Source organism: Carcharhinus amblyrhynchos, unplaced genomic scaffold (assembly GCF_965287045.1).
Source record: "Carcharhinus amblyrhynchos unplaced genomic scaffold, sCarAmb.v2.hapA chromosome_206, whole genome shotgun sequence".
Classification (NCBI taxonomy): domain Eukaryota; kingdom Metazoa; phylum Chordata; class Chondrichthyes; order Carcharhiniformes; family Carcharhinidae; genus Carcharhinus; species Carcharhinus amblyrhynchos.
In genome coordinates, this window is record NW_027649946.1 from 71,241 (window position 1) to 86,645 (window position 15,405).

Sequence of the window (15,405 nt, forward strand, 5' to 3'; positions counted from 1 at the left end):
ACACCCCATGGTGCTGGCTCCATCCACAATGCTGTCTGCTCCTTTGTACTGAGGTTCAAACAGACCAACTCCCACATCATTTAGCACCATCATCTGCTGACCTATATCCTATTCTTGTACTTTGGTTGGTTTCAGGAGCAGTTTATTAGCACGATGCATCCTCCCTGTGATTCCTGCAGCTCACCATGGAGATCTTGTAGACTGTTGGAAATCTGCCAGAAACTGTTCCTTAGTAACTTCCCTGAGCTGTTTCTCAGTTAGACTGGGCCTTCTCCTAGCTCTTTCTGCAATCTATTGTGGGAAGTATATCCAGTTCCCTCGGATTTCCCTATCCTGATGTTCAGTACCAGTGGTACAGTTCCTTCCCGTTTCCCTCCTCGGGCAATTACATCTTTTTTCAGTGCTGTCTCAGTGAGGTGTTCCTGATGTTTGTACATTGTGAGGTACATGCCACTTCCCCTCAGTTCCCAGCAGGTGCAGAGTGTGCTGCATTACCTGACTGGGAACTGGTGCGATGGGATTCCACAATGAGGTGTATTTGACCTTGTAAACACTTCTTGCTGCAGTGTTTTAGCTGTCCATGGTGCAGTTACACATTTACCAGGGAATGCCTGACCCCAACTGGTGAAGTTATCCACCAACACCAGGCAATTCTGTACCCCTCTGAGTTTGAGGGGAAGGTCCGATGCAGTTTCAATTCATTGCCGTGGACTCTCAGCCCCCCCTCACGTGTCCCAGGTTTGCTCTTTTTCAATTCATTTGATCAGGGTTATTGGCAGCACAATTACTAACACATCCTTTCTCATTGCAATGATTATCCTTTCAGAATTGTGCTGTGTAAAATCAGGGTCCACCCAGCAATCCAGATGCTGGATACTGTTCCCTCTTGAATCCTCCCCTGCAGTAAGAGCTGCGTTGTGAAGGTTATCAGGGCTGAGCTGTCAAATGCTTCACAGAAGGTGATCAGTAGGTGGCACTCATGTCAAGTACCCTTTCTCTGCTGTTATTACCCGAGAGGGGACATGTGCCCCTGGCTAATACTTCCCGTGGATCTCCTGTATCAGTGCTGCACTGAGGCTCCTGTTGCTGCTGCCAAGTCACATTTCCAAATGAATTATTCCAAGAGCTGGTGCAGCTGGAGATCCCTCTCCGGTCCCTCAAAGGCATGTCCACATTTGGGTGCCCAGTTTCATGGCTCTCTCTCAACAGTGTTAGCAATGAAGCTGACTTTTCCCCACCCTCTCCATCTGTAATAACCTGTCAACCCCAGGAAAGGTTGTGTAGTCACTGAGGTGAGCCAGGATAACTTGATTGCCTTCTCCCTGCTTGATTGCTCAGTATTCCTTCAGTATTAATTCCTAATTCCAGAAACCGGAATCTCGTGCTCTATCTGTATTTCCTGAGAGTTCACCTGCTGACACTGGAAAAGCTCCCTGGGGTGGGCAGCATTGTGTAAACAGCAATGGCTCAAACACCGAGGCCAACTTCCTTTCCAAACATTGATGGGAGAGTGAACTATTAATAGTGAGTCCATCTAAACACTAGCTGTCAGGGCTATAACTGTTATTAAGTCTGCCCCTGCAGCTACTGTGGGTATGCAAGCAGGAATGTTCTTAATTAAAACCCAGGAATCCATCGTCAGCCTCTGTGACCCATCTGGTTTACAGACTGACCAAACAGGAGAGTTGACATGTGTAGTGATGGGTCTTAATACCCCTGGCTCTACTAAAGAATCAGCCCTGGTAGTCAGATCAGCCCATGGGAAATTATACTGTCTGAGATAGTGACTTAGGCTCTCTGACAACATGAACCTCCAGCCCTTCAACTCAACTACAGAGTTTCTGCTGGGGAAAAGCCTCTCCATTCTGTGTTACTACTTGCTGAAACTCGGCTGGGACTGACTCCACTAGCTCAGTTAAACAACTGTAAACTTGCTACCTGTCCCTTATGTTTCACTGGGGAAAGAACCAGAGTTTCTGTCCCCTCTTCCATTCCCCTCCAAAAGCAGTGATGCAAGGATCTACTTCAACATCATTGGCCCTTCATTCAAGCCAATCACAATAGTCCCACCCTGTATCTGACCATTTGATTCATGTACAAGGTCAGTGAGTTTGGGATGGTCCCACCTCAATCTCCAGAGGAACTGACACTGTCCCCACTGAAACATTACCAACAAAACCCTGAGGAGTGAGCTGCCCCACTTGACCAAGAATTGTGAAAAAGAGTCTCACTGTACGTAGCTGAGACACTCCTGTGTCCACTAAATCATTTCCACTGAGACTCTCACCAACACCATGCACAGTACTCAGGCTGGGAGTGGTCCTGTCATTGGTCAGCTGGAGGTCGTGGGAGTGGGGAGGGAATTCCAGTCTCCCACTCACTGTCTCAATCAGCCTCACCCTTTACTCAAATAAAACCTCAACTGCTCCTGCTGTTGGCTTCTCCAAATCCTGATACTGACCCTCTTTCCCTGATGTGAGAAACACAGCTCACAGTTAAACAATTTAGTCAAGTCAAGTTCTGAAGGAGCAAGATTTTATTTGTCGTTCTTGCAAGACCGGGTGTCTAGTCAAAATAGGCACACCTTACATAGATTTGCAGCACATTTTATACTGTTTTTCAAACATTGTGATGGCTTGTATTGTGTTATTCCCCCTTATTTGGCTGTTAACCTTGTTAACTTTAAACACTGTAAATGGCTTGTATTGTGTCATTCCTTCAATTAACACTCTCTCAACTCCCATTTTGCGCTTAATCTCATCACTGTGGTTATCTGTTTCGTGTAACCTAGTTAACTGTCTGTCATGTGCCTCCCCCTTTCTGTATGCTGCTGAACTCGTCCATCACTGCTGATTGTACTGTTGGCTCTTGCAGCCTTAAAAATTACACTACTTCTCACAATCCCCCCTTTTCTTTTTTACTGTCTGTAATTTTTCACTAGCATCCCTTTTCCCAGGTTTAGTCCAGATATGCGCGAGTAGGTTGTTCCAGTTTGGCTAACATACTATTCACTTGCTCGTCCCAATCTTATATAATTTATCCAATCTACGTTCTTATTTATTGTTACCCACCAAAACAAGGATTCAAACCCAGCTGTAATCTGATTTCAAGCTTTAAATTCATCTGGAACTCCCCGAGGCACTCCTATGGGATCTAGATATATCTTTTCATCAAAAGAAATTCCTATCACTGATCTCTTGTTTTTCCTGATCCTTTTGATTTTTCAAATGCCAGGGTAAATGGTATAGCCAATTGGACAATTGCACATGTACCTTTCCACTGAGGGGGTAGAGTTGGCCTCAGTACCCTTCCTCCACAATACCACCATATATCTGCTCTGGGGATTTTCAATGATGAATAGTTCCCTCCCATTCCGTTCTCTGTAATGCTCCTGACCTCTGAGCATGATTCTAACTCCCCCATATTATGAGTTAACTCTGCCCTTTGTCGGTTCACACATGAAGTGTGATTCACAACGGCAGTGAGAAACTGAGGGGGAGTTTTTAAGTTCTTTGCTTCCACAGGAGGGAACATCAGGGATAGGGATGTGCAGTTCGGGTTGCCCCATGCTTCCTTTTCTTGATACAGGGCTAACATGCACTCCATACCTCTTCTGTCGCGTTTCCATCCCAGAGGGAAGGGTACTATTTGGGCCATTGGCTTCCCAGACGCACAGGCATAGCAATTGCTTTTATTTAAGCTTTTTACAGTGTATTTGACCCATTCTACCCAGGCATTAGTCTCCTCATACCCAGTCTCTATTTCAAGGATTTGTTTTAGGTTGTTTACTTCGACCACTCTTACTGCCCTTGGGTCGTTTTGGGGAACCTTATCATTCTAGTCAGGTGTTTTCAAATTTTTATCTACATAGATTCGGAAACAACATTTCAATTTGCTATCTTTTCCTCCCTCCTTTACCCTAATTCCAAATACTGCTTGGTGCAATTGTTGGTCCCTGGTCCAGTTACCTGTAAAGAAGGGCCCACCAGCTATGGAGTACCGGGAGAGGTTCTTAGGATCTAAGACTGGACTGCTTATTTTTTTTTTTTCAGTCCATTTGGTCCCTATAAGATTGTATTCCTTATCTAGGCATTCTGATCTTGGCTGCATATGTTTCTGACGAAGGGATATTATGGAAGGGAGTTTACCCCAAGGATACTTTCCGTCGGCATAAAATTGTAAGGATTCTACCGAATATTTTTGCTGGCTCACCAGATCCCCACATATTACCAAAGAACACAGGTCTGTCTCTACTACCTGTGTTGTAGTGAGATCCAGAACCGTAACTGAGCTCATAGTGTTTCCCTTGTCCTCTTCTAACTTATCTGAATTATATCCCATACTTGTAAGTACTCTCTTGGACAAGAGGAAGGAAAGCATTATCCAGGTTACCCCTTCCATTCTATCCCTTTCTCGTTACCTTTTAGGAGAGAACTTAATTCAAAACAGTTCCTTTCCCGCGCTCACGCCGCAACTAAAAATTGATTATTTAGAGTCTTTTAAATTTCAGCTTCAAAGGTTCTTCAGTCAGTTTGACCATCCACGTGTTGGAATTATCTGGAGGTTTTACCAGTCCCTTGATTATAGTATGATGTGTCCACCCCTTTTCAGCAGTCCTGATTACTGTCTCAGTTGTTAGGAGTGCTTCATATGGTTCCTCCCATTCCGGTTGCAGCTTAGTTTCTTTCCATGACTTTACCAGGACCCGATCTCCTGGTTGAATTGTATGTACCGTGAAGTCGAGGGCTGGAGTCTGCGACAATAATCCTTGTTTCCTAAGGGAAGATATCGAGGAGGACAGGCCCAGTATATATTTCTTTACAAATTGATCATTCATTTCAGGAACCGGTAACTCCCCGACTGCCCCCATATAAGGTAGTTCAAATAGCATTTCATAGGGGGATAAACCCAAATCCTTTCGAGGAGCTGTACAAATACGCAAAAAGTGCTTTTGGTAAGCACTTAGTCCAAGGGAGTTTCGTTTCTATTATCAGCTTAGATCCTCTGTCCACTTTAAAACATTAGGTTCTTCTTCTAATGTGCTGCAAATCTATGTAAGGTGTGCCTATTTTGACTAGACACCCGGTCTTGCAAGAACGACAAATAAAATCTTGCTCCTTCAGAACTTGACTTGACTAAATTGTTTAACTGAGAGCTGTGTTTCTCACAATTGGTGCACAGTACTCAGGCTGGGAGTGGTCCTGTCATTGGTCAGCTGGAGGTCGTGGGAGTGGGGAGGGAATTCCAGTCTCCCACTCACTGTCTCAATCAGCCTCACCCTTTACTCAAATAAAACCTCAACTGCTCCTGCTGTTGGCTTCTCCAAATCCTGATACTGACCCTCTTTCCCTGATTTCCCCCTTTCCTGAGGAAGTGTATAATTCCCTCTTTAAATAGTTGTTTGTAATCTTTTGGAAAGTGTCCTGAGAGGGTACAGTTAAACACTGGTGTCTGTCATTCCCATTGCTGCCTTCTTGCTGCTCCCACTCTTATTGGACGGGGGTGACAGCAAGAAGGGAGCAGCAGTGAGAAGGGGGACTGTGAAGTGGGGGGTATGTTGGCTTTATTTCCCCTGTTAATTATTCTTGCTCTGGATGTTTGACTTTGTGTAATCAAGTTAAAGTTGGTGATACAATGATCATTATTCCCTCTCATACTTGGTCTACTCAGCTCACCTCATTCCCAGCTCCTCCTGCCTCGATCAACTGGACTCTGTCTGCTGTAGAAAATGTTCCTGAACACGCTGTCAGAACTCTGCCCCTCTCCTCCCTTTCCTACTATCCCAGTCTATATCTGAGTGGTTAAAGTCCCACGTTGTAAGAACTCTGGTGAATTCCAGTCCTCTCACCTGGTTTCCTTGATGATAGGTTCTGTGAATGCAGTGGACGCCACCAAAGAGAAGAGGAAGATGAGTATGTCACCTCAAGACAAGAAACGTGACAAATCAGGCTCCAAGGCTCAGTTAGGTATGAAGGGAATGTTCATGTTTGAGAATATCTGAATTAAAATGTGCAGGATGCCAGGCAGTATCTGTGGAGACAGAAAGCAAGTCAATGTTTCAGAGTAATCACCTTGCTGTTGTATTAGGAATTATCATCCAAACAAAGGATTGAGAGGGTAACAACAACTTCAGCTGGTTTGTTTTATTAGTATGTGCATGCTGGCCAAATGGCCTCCCTCTGTTCAGTTTGATTCTGTGTTAAAGGCCAGACACTTAGCATTGAGCCGCCCTGGCCCCAGCCTGGGCCACGAGGCCCACCCCAGCGGGAGGATATGGAGAATAGGTGGTGGTGAGGGAGGGGTGTGGGGGTGGCAGCAGCAGCAAGAGGGGCACTTTCACACACTGGCACAAGGTAGCTTTCACACACCTCTCCCTGCGGTGGAGAAAGGAGAGGGAACTGTTCAAATCCATACCAACACAGCAATTCGCAACAGGAGTAGGCCATTCAGCCCCTCGAGCTTGCTCACCCATTCACAGATCACGGCTGATCTGACTGGAACTTCCTGCTTACCCTAATAACCTTTCACCTCCTGCCTAATATTGATAGGGAGAAGCTTTGCTAATGGGGTCAGGCACCATGGGAACAGGTTGCAAGGGAGACAGTGAGAATGAGTCCACAGCAACAGGCTGTGCTTTGGAAGTCTCAAACATCACTTAATGCAGGAAGCTCCCAATGGGAATTACATTGGAATTTGAACAAGGAAATTTAAGGCTGTGTGGCAGCTGAAGGGTTTAGAAGGAAGACAGGAGTGGGATCAATTAGAGAGCTCCTTCCAACAAAGAAAATTACAGCACAGGAACAGGCCCTTCGGCCCTCCAAGCCTGCACCGACCATGCTGTCCGACTGAACTAAAACCCCCTACCCTTCCAGGGACCATATCCCTCTATTCCCATCATATTCATGTATTTGTCAAGACACCCCTTAAAAGTCACTACCATCCCCAGCAGCGAGTTCCAGGCACCCACTACTCTAAAAAATTTGCCTTGTAATCTCCTTTTAAACCTTGCCCCTCGCACCTTAAACCTGTTCCCCCCAGTAATTGACTCTTCCACCCTGGGAAAAAGCTTCTGACTATCCACTCTGTCCATGCCTCTCATAATCTTGTAGACTTCTATCAGGTCTCCCCTCAACCTCTGTCCCTCCAGTGAGAACAAACCAAGTTTCTCCAACCTCTCCTCATAGCTAATGCCCTCCATACCAGGCAACATCCTGGTAAATCTTTTCTGTACCCTCTCCAAAGCCTCCACATCCTTCTGGTAGTGTGGTGACCACAATTGAACACTATATTCCAAGTGCAGCCTCACTAAGGTTCTATAAAGCTGCAACATAACTTGCCAATTTTTAAACTCAGTGCCCCGGCCGATGAAGGCAAGCATGCCGTATGCCTTCTTGACTACCTTCTCCACCTGCATTGCCACTTTCAGTGACCTGTGTACCTGTACACCCAGATCCGTCTGCCTATCAATACTCTTAAGGGTTCTGCCATTTACTGTATATTTCCTATCTGTATTAGACCTTCCAAAATACATTACCTCACATTTGTCCGGATTAAACTCCATCTGCCATCTCTCCGCCCAAGTCTCCAGCTGATCTATATCCTGCTGTATCCTCTGATGGTCCTCATCACTATCCACAAATCCACCAACCTTTGTGTCATCCACAAACTTACTAATCAATCCAGTTACATTTTCCTATATATACACACACAAGAATCGCTTTCCGGATTGAATAAACTGAATAGATGAACAATCAATTCAAATTAACAATCCGGATTCCACATTGGGAAGGGGAATGGGGGGAGAGTCAGTGATAGGGGAGAGTGTACATGGGGGTGTGGGAGGGGGAATGGGGGGGGAGAGTCAGTGATAGGGGAGAGTGTACATGGGGGTGTGGGAGGGGGAATGGGGGGAGAGTCAGTGATAGGGGAGAGTGTACATGGGGGTGTGGGAGGGGGAATGGGGGGTAGAGTCAGTGATGGGGGAGAGTGTACATGGGGGTGTGGGAGGGGGAATGGGGGGAGAGTCAGTGATAGGGGAGAGTGTACATGGGGGTGTGGGAGGGGGAGTGGGGGGAGAGTCAGTGATAGGGGAGAGTGTACATGGGGGTGTGGGAGGGGGAATGGGGGGAGAGTCAGTGATAGGGGAGAGTGTACATGGGGGTGTGGGAGGGGGGAATGGGGGGGAGAGTCAGTGATAGGGGAGAGTGTACATGGGGGTGTGGGAGGGGGGAATGGGGGGAGAGTCAGTGATAGGGGAGAGTGTACATGGGGGTGTGGGAGGGGGGAATGGGGGTAGAGTCAGTGATAGGGGAGAGTGTACATGGGGGTGTGGGAGGGGGAATGGGGGGAGAGTCAGTGATAGGGGAGAGTGTACATGGGGGTGTGGGAGGGGGAATGGGGGGGAGAGTCAGTGATAGGGGAGAGTGTACATGGGGGTGTGGGAGGGGGGAATGGGGGGTAGAGTCAGTGATAGGGGAGAGTGTACATGGGGGTGTGGGAGGGGGGAGTGGGGGGGAGAGTCAGTGATAGGGGAGAGTGTACATGGGGGTGTGGGAGGGGGAATGGGGGGGAGAGTCAGTGATAGGGGAGAGTGTACATGGGGGTGTGGGAGGGGGAATGGGGGGGGAGAGTCAGTGATAGGGGAGAGTGTACATGGGGGTGTGGGAGGGGGAATGGGGGGGGAGAGTCAGTGATAGGGGAGAGTGTACATGGGGGTGTGGGAGGGGGGAATGGGGGGGAGAGTCAGTGATAGGGGAGAGTGTACATGGGGGTGTGGGAGGGGGAATGGGGGGGAGAGTCAGTGATAGGGGAGAGTGTACATGGGGGTGTGGGAGGGGGAATGGGGGGGAGAGTCAGTGATAGGGGAGAGTGTACATGGGGGTGTGGGAGGGGGAATGGGGGGGAGAGTCAGTGATAGGGGAGAGAGTGTACATGGGGGTGTGGGAGGGGGAATGGGGGGGAGAGTCAGTGATAGGGGAGAGTGTACATGGGGGTGTGGGAGGGGGAATGGGGGGAGAGTCAGTGATAGGGGAGAGTGTACATGGGGGTGTGGGAGGGGGAATGGGGGGAGAGTCAGTGATAGGGGAGAGTGTACATGGGGGTGTGGGAGGGGGAATGGGGGTAGAGTCAGTGATAGGGGAGAGTGTACATGGAGGTGTGGGAGGGGGAATGGGGGGAGAGTCAGTGATAGGGGAGAGTGTACATGGAGGTGTGGGAGGGGGAATGGGGGGAGAGTCAGTGATAGGGGAGAGTGTACATGGGGGTGTGGGAGGGGGAATGGGGGGGGAGAGAGTGAGTGATAGGGGAGAGTGTACATGGGGGTGTGGGAGGGGGAATGGGGGGGAGAGTCAGTGATAGGGGAGAGTGTACATGGGGGTGTGGGAGGGGGAATGGGGGGGAGAGTCAGTGATAGGGGAGAGTGTACATGGGGGTGTGGGAGGGGGAATGGGGGGAGAGTCAGTGATAGGGGAGAGTGTACATGGGGGTGTGGGAGGGGGAATGGGGGGAGAGTCAGTGATAGGGGAGAGTGTACATGGGGGTGTGGGAGGGGGAGTGGGGGGGAGAGTCAGTGATAGGGGAGAGTGTACATGGGGGTGTGGGAGGGGGAATGGGGGGAGAGTCAGTGATAGGGGAGAGTGTACATGGGGGTGTGGGAGGGGGGAATGGGGGGGGAGAGTCAGTGATAGGGGAGAGTGTACATGGGGGTGTGGGAGGGGGAATGGGGGGGAGAGTCAGTGATAGGGGAGAGAGTGGGGGTGTGGGAGGGGGAGAAGGTACATGGGGATGGAAGGTCAGATGTGTCCAATATACAGCAAATAGGCAGCCGAGAGCATCTGTCCTACCATTGACACTCCCTGCTATCCCCCATCACAGTCCCTACGCACCCATTTAACCCTCTTCAAGATAACTAGTGAATCCTGGCTTCCTGTCTTGTTGCTGGTTATCTCTGGATAAAGAGCTCTGTTTGTTGTGGAATTTCTGCATGGTAACATGTAACACATGTTTGGTGCTGCACACACATTTGATTAACATGGAGACATGGGGAGGGAGGTTTCAGTGACCAGGCTGGAACTCACAGCCTTTCCCATTCACACTTGCTCAGTAGATAACACTCTCCTCTCTTCCAGGATCTGTAAAAGGCAAAAAAACCAAAGGGAAATTGGAACCCACACCAGAACCAATCCCTGAAGCCGAACCACAGAGACCTCCACAGCCAAAACCAGGATCAGATCAATGGATTTACGTGGATGAGAAGCTTCCGCAGGTAACAGGATTCGTACAGAGCAACACCCCCCCCTGCAGTGTCCCCATCAAACACTCCCAGGACAGGTACAGCACGGGGTTAGATACAGAGTAAAGCTCCCTCTACACTGTCCCCATCAAACACTCCCAGGACAGGTACAGCACGGGGTTAGATACAGAGTAAAGCTCCCTCTATATTGTCCCCATCAAACACTCCCAGGACAGGTACAGCACGGGGTTAGATACACGGTAAAGCTCCCTCTACACTGTCCCCATCAAACACTCCCAGGACAGGTACAGCACGGGGTTAGATACAGAGTAAAGCTCCCTCTACACTGTCCCCCCATCAAACACTCCCAGGACAGGTACAGCACGGGGTTAGATACAGAGTAAAGCTCCCTCTACACTGTCCCCCCATCAAACACTCCCAGGACAGGTACAGCACAGGGTTAGATACAGAGTAAAGCTACCTCTACACTGTCCCCCATCAAACACTCCCAGGACAGGTACAGCACGGGGTTAGATACAGAGTAAAGCTCCCTCTACACTGTCCCCCCATCAAACACTCCCAGGACAGGTACAGCACGGGGTTAGATACAGAGTAAAGCTCCCTCTACACTGTCCCCATCAAACACTCCCAGGACAGGTACAGCACGGGGTTAGATACAGAGTAAGGAGCTCCTGCACTCACTGGCTCTGTGCTCTGTTTCAGGAGGTTGCTGAGTACTTGGCTCCATATTGGAGCAACATTGAGAACACTTATATCAATACTATCCACAGTATGATGCAGGAGGAACGTGAAGAAAAACACCGCATCATCACTTACCTGTACAACATCAGGTGAGCAGAATGCCATGGCAATTGAATGTTGAATGGCTATACACTGGGAGAGGGGAATGTGTCTCAAGCCTGGGAATCCTCTGCTTATCCAGAAGGAACTCTTCAAATGCAGACAATAAAAATATAACAAAACTTACTCCAACTTATAAATCTAAGAAAGTATTTAATAAAGAAACTTCATTACTCCAAACTTGGGACCTCACACTGGGTCACTCCAAGCACCCCACAATTCCAAACAGATTCTTATTTATACTGACTCAGCTGACCATCACATCATTCTGTAATTGGTTCCATGGTTTACTGGGTCAGCTGACCCTTACAACTTGTTATCATTGGTCACATTACACCCAATACAAAGTTGTCACCGGTTACATTCTAACAGGTTCCCTTTGTTTTATATTTCACAATAATTTAAGACAATGCTGCAGTATTGTTAATAACTTTCCAATACCTGCCGCTGTAGGGTTGCACCAACCCAGTTAAGTTTGGAAACTTCCTTGTTTTCCAGCATTTGTTTAATGCTGGCCAAATCAATTCTTAGTCGTTTTCCTGTTACACATTTTGTTGTGTGAATATTGTCCCATAAAGACCGATTGTCCACATAACAGTAAATTGGTACTTCCTTACCCGATGTGCCTACAAAAAATAGTTCTGTTAATGTGTCAGACAAATATATCCCCATGTCCAACACTTCCACTAATGCTAGGGTTTCAGCTGCCGATGTACTTTTGACCACCCTTTTTATTTTCCTTGCTTCCCAGGCCAAGCGACAACATTTTCCTTCCTTACTATCAAGGATATTATGAATCCAGCACTGTTTGAATGTCCATCTGGTAGATTGGCATGTGAAGCATCACTAGACACAACCAATTTCATATCTTCCGGTTGTCCTATTGCTGGGAATTTAATTACACACTCCTCCAATTTTAACTTTTTTAGAGTTTTATTAGCCTGTAAGATCTCTCTGGCTGTGGCGTGCTTCAGCATATTACTGAGCTCCAGGACATTTCAGCTCCCCTCTAGTCTTGTCTGTGTGCACAGTCAGTTTAGCTGTCCTATCATACTCCTCAACAACTGTTTCTTTTTTACTGGCCTCTTCCTCTTTTTCCATTGACCTCTCTCTCTGGTTCTGGGAATGGGGTCAATACTGTCTAGATATCCCTGTTGACTCATCGTTACTTGTCGGATATCAAGTCCAAGATATCGAAAAGCACCAGCTGCTTGACTGCCCACTTTAAATTCTGTTTTCAGCTGCTCAATTATCCTTTTTCAAATTCTTTTGTGCCACTCCACAGGAAATCGTCCACATGCATTATAAAAATTCCAGCTAATTTTCCTTTAGCCTTCCAGTAAAACATTGCTGGACCTGCTTTTAACTGAATACAGCCAATCTTCAGCAATACAGATCGTACAGAGAAATACCAGATGCTTGATGCATCACTTAACCCAGATACACATTTGTTCAATTTCCACAAATGTCCCTGTGTATTACCTGCTTCTTTGGATGGTCTCAAAAAAACTTTTCTCTGAAATGTTTGGCCTGCAGAAATGCTGCTTTGAATCATAGAACCCTACAGTACAGAAAGGGGCCATTTGGCCTATCGAGTCTGCACTGACCACAATCCCACCCAGGCCCTACCCCCATATCCCTACATATTTTATCCACCAACTCCTAACTTAAGCATCGCAGGACACTAAGGGGCAATCTTAGCACAGCCAATCAACCTAACCCACACATCTTTGTACTGTGGGAGGAAACTGGAGCACCCAGAGGAAACCCGTCAGATTTCTGATAGACAAGGGAATTAAGGGTTATGGGGAGAAAGCGGGAATGTGGAACTGATCCACTTCAGATCAGCCATGATCTTATTGAATGGTGGGGCAGGCTCGAAGGGCTAGATGGCCTACTCCTGCTCCTATTTCTTATGTTCTTACGTTCTTAAACCCACGCACACACGAGGAGAATGTGCAAACTCCACACAGACAGTGACCTGAGCCAGGAATCAAACCCAGGTCCCTGGAGCTGTGAAACAGCAGTGCTAACCACTGTGCTACTGTGCCATCTTTGGTATCAGTTGATTTACACATCCAATTATTAGATGCTAGAACAGCAAAAAACATTTCAGTGTCACTTTCCATGCAACAGGTAAACCAACCATAATGTCCCTCCTATCCAAATGTTCCCCATACCCACGGGCTACTAATCTGGTTTTAGCTTTATACATTCCATCTTGCAAAACTTTCTCTGTGCAAACCCACCTATGGGACAAAGCAGGTTTCCCTTCACCTGATACCTCGGTATACACCCCAAACTCCTAAGTGTGCAGCTCCCTTTGGTTGGCCTCCTATTCCTATAATTGGTTTGATTCCTAGCCTTCCTCGTTATGTTTCAGCCTCTACCGCCATGTCTATTTCTGTCAGCACTGCTATTCTCAGATCGCTGTCCCCTGTTGATACCATTTCAGTCACAGATTTGCCACATTTTCCTGGGTTCATGAATGCTTATTGTCTCATCCTCAGGTCATAGGCCTTGCTTTTTTTGCTTCCATCTGTCCACCCCATTTTCCCAATCAATAGCTTTGGTTTTTTGCCCTCACTCTTGGATGTTGAGCCAGTGTTTGTACTTTCCTGCTTTCCTGATTAGAGTGGCTCCCTCCACTTGACTCTTTGGGTATGTATGATACCACTGTGCCTATTTTGGGTAGCTGAACCTTTGAAGCAGCAGCTTCATCCTTTGTTTCACTGGTACTTTGTTAATCAGATTCCCTCTCATTCATTGTTGACTGATCCTCATAATAACTCAGGGTATGTGCATATGAGGCACAGGTGCTTCCTGCACTTCTGCATCTTGCTCAGATGCTCCGAATTCATGCCCAAGTCCCACTACTCTCAAAGAGTGGGCTCACATGGTCTGTCTAGCTTGCTCCTACTTGGAAGCGACAAAGCTAATGCTGTACCTTGCTTTTTTTTCAGTATGGTGGTGACAAGGGTCCACATTTCCACCTCTGCCTTCCATTGCTGATATGGTTCAGCATCTGAAAAGACAGAGGGACAGCCCAATTCCATTGGTTTACTTCTAACTTCTGCCATGGCTGTAGCACTTCTTCAAAAACAAACACCAAGTTACGAGGGGTTTTCCTCAGCTGCCAATGTTTCTTTAGAAGGAACTCTTCAAAATGCAGATAATGAAAATACAACAAAACCTACTCCAATTTATAAATCTAAGAAAGGATTTAATAAAGAAACTTCACTACTCCAAACTTGGAGTCTCACTCTGGGCCATACCAAGCTCCCCACAATTCGAAACAGGTTCTTATTTATAGTGAGTCAGCTGGTCAGCTGACCATCACATCATTCTGTCATTGGTTCCATGGTTTACTGGGTCAGCTGACCCTTACAGCTTATTACCATTGGTCACATACGAAATTGTCACCAGTTCATTCTGAGATCCTCATACACTAGTCCCTGAAGATAGGCAATTATATCGGGTGTTAGTGAGGCCACATCTGGTGTATTATGTTCAGTTTTTGAGGAAGGGTGTGGTGGCATTGGAGACAATTCAGAGGAGGTTCACCGGATTGATTCTGGGGTGAAAGTGCTGTCGTACGAGGAGCAGTTGAGTACCTTGAACTTGTACTCGCTGGAGTTCAGAAGGATGGGGGGGGATCTGATTGAGGTATATAAAATTCTAAAGGGCATTGATAAGGTGTTCTTTGAACAGCTGTTCCCTCTGTGGAACAGTCTGGAACAAGAAGGCACAGATATCGAGCGAGAGGAGGGAGGTTCCAAAGTGTGAAGAGGAGAGGATTGTGAATCTGTGGAACTCATTACCCCAGGGTGCAGTGGAGACAGAATCAACCAATGGGTTCAAGAAAGAGATGGGTATGTTTCTGACAGAGAACAGGATAAAGCGTGATGGCGAGCAGGTAGGAAAGTGGAGCTGAGACCAGAGAAAGATCAGCCATGATCATGTTTGATGGTGGAGCAGCCTCAGAGGGCTGCACAGCCTCCTCCTCCGTTGCTGGCACTGAGAGTGGGGTGAAGACATTCCGCACTGTGTACAGGAGCTGGCACTGAGAGTGGGGTGAAGACACTCCGCACTGTGTACAGGAGCTGGCACTGAGAGTGGGGTGAAGACACTCCGCACTGTGTACAGACCTGGCACTGAGAGTGGGGTGAAGACACTCCGCACTGTGTACAGACCTGGCACTGAGAGTGGGGTGAAGACACTCCGCACTGTGTACAGGAGCTGGCACTGAGAGTGGGGTGAAGACACTCCGCACTGTGTACAGACCTGGCACTGAGAGCGGGGTGAAGACACTC

General features: G+C 47.6%; 1 protein-coding gene across 2 annotated transcripts in view; it reads left to right on the plus strand.

Moving 5' to 3' along the window:
- The window catches only part of LOC145338875 (sperm flagellar protein 2-like), a 233,647-nt gene that overhangs the window by 40,306 nt on the left and 177,936 nt on the right, over window positions 1-15,405 (plus strand). For both annotated transcript variants that reach the window (XM_080183275.1, XM_080183276.1), the window contains exons 10-12: window positions 5,868-5,966; window positions 10,128-10,264; window positions 10,955-11,082. In XM_080183275.1, coding sequence (XP_080039401.1) covers window positions 5,868-5,966; window positions 10,128-10,264; window positions 10,955-11,082 — 364 coding nt within the window. The remainder of the gene's footprint in view (window positions 1-5,867; window positions 5,967-10,127; window positions 10,265-10,954; window positions 11,083-15,405) is intronic.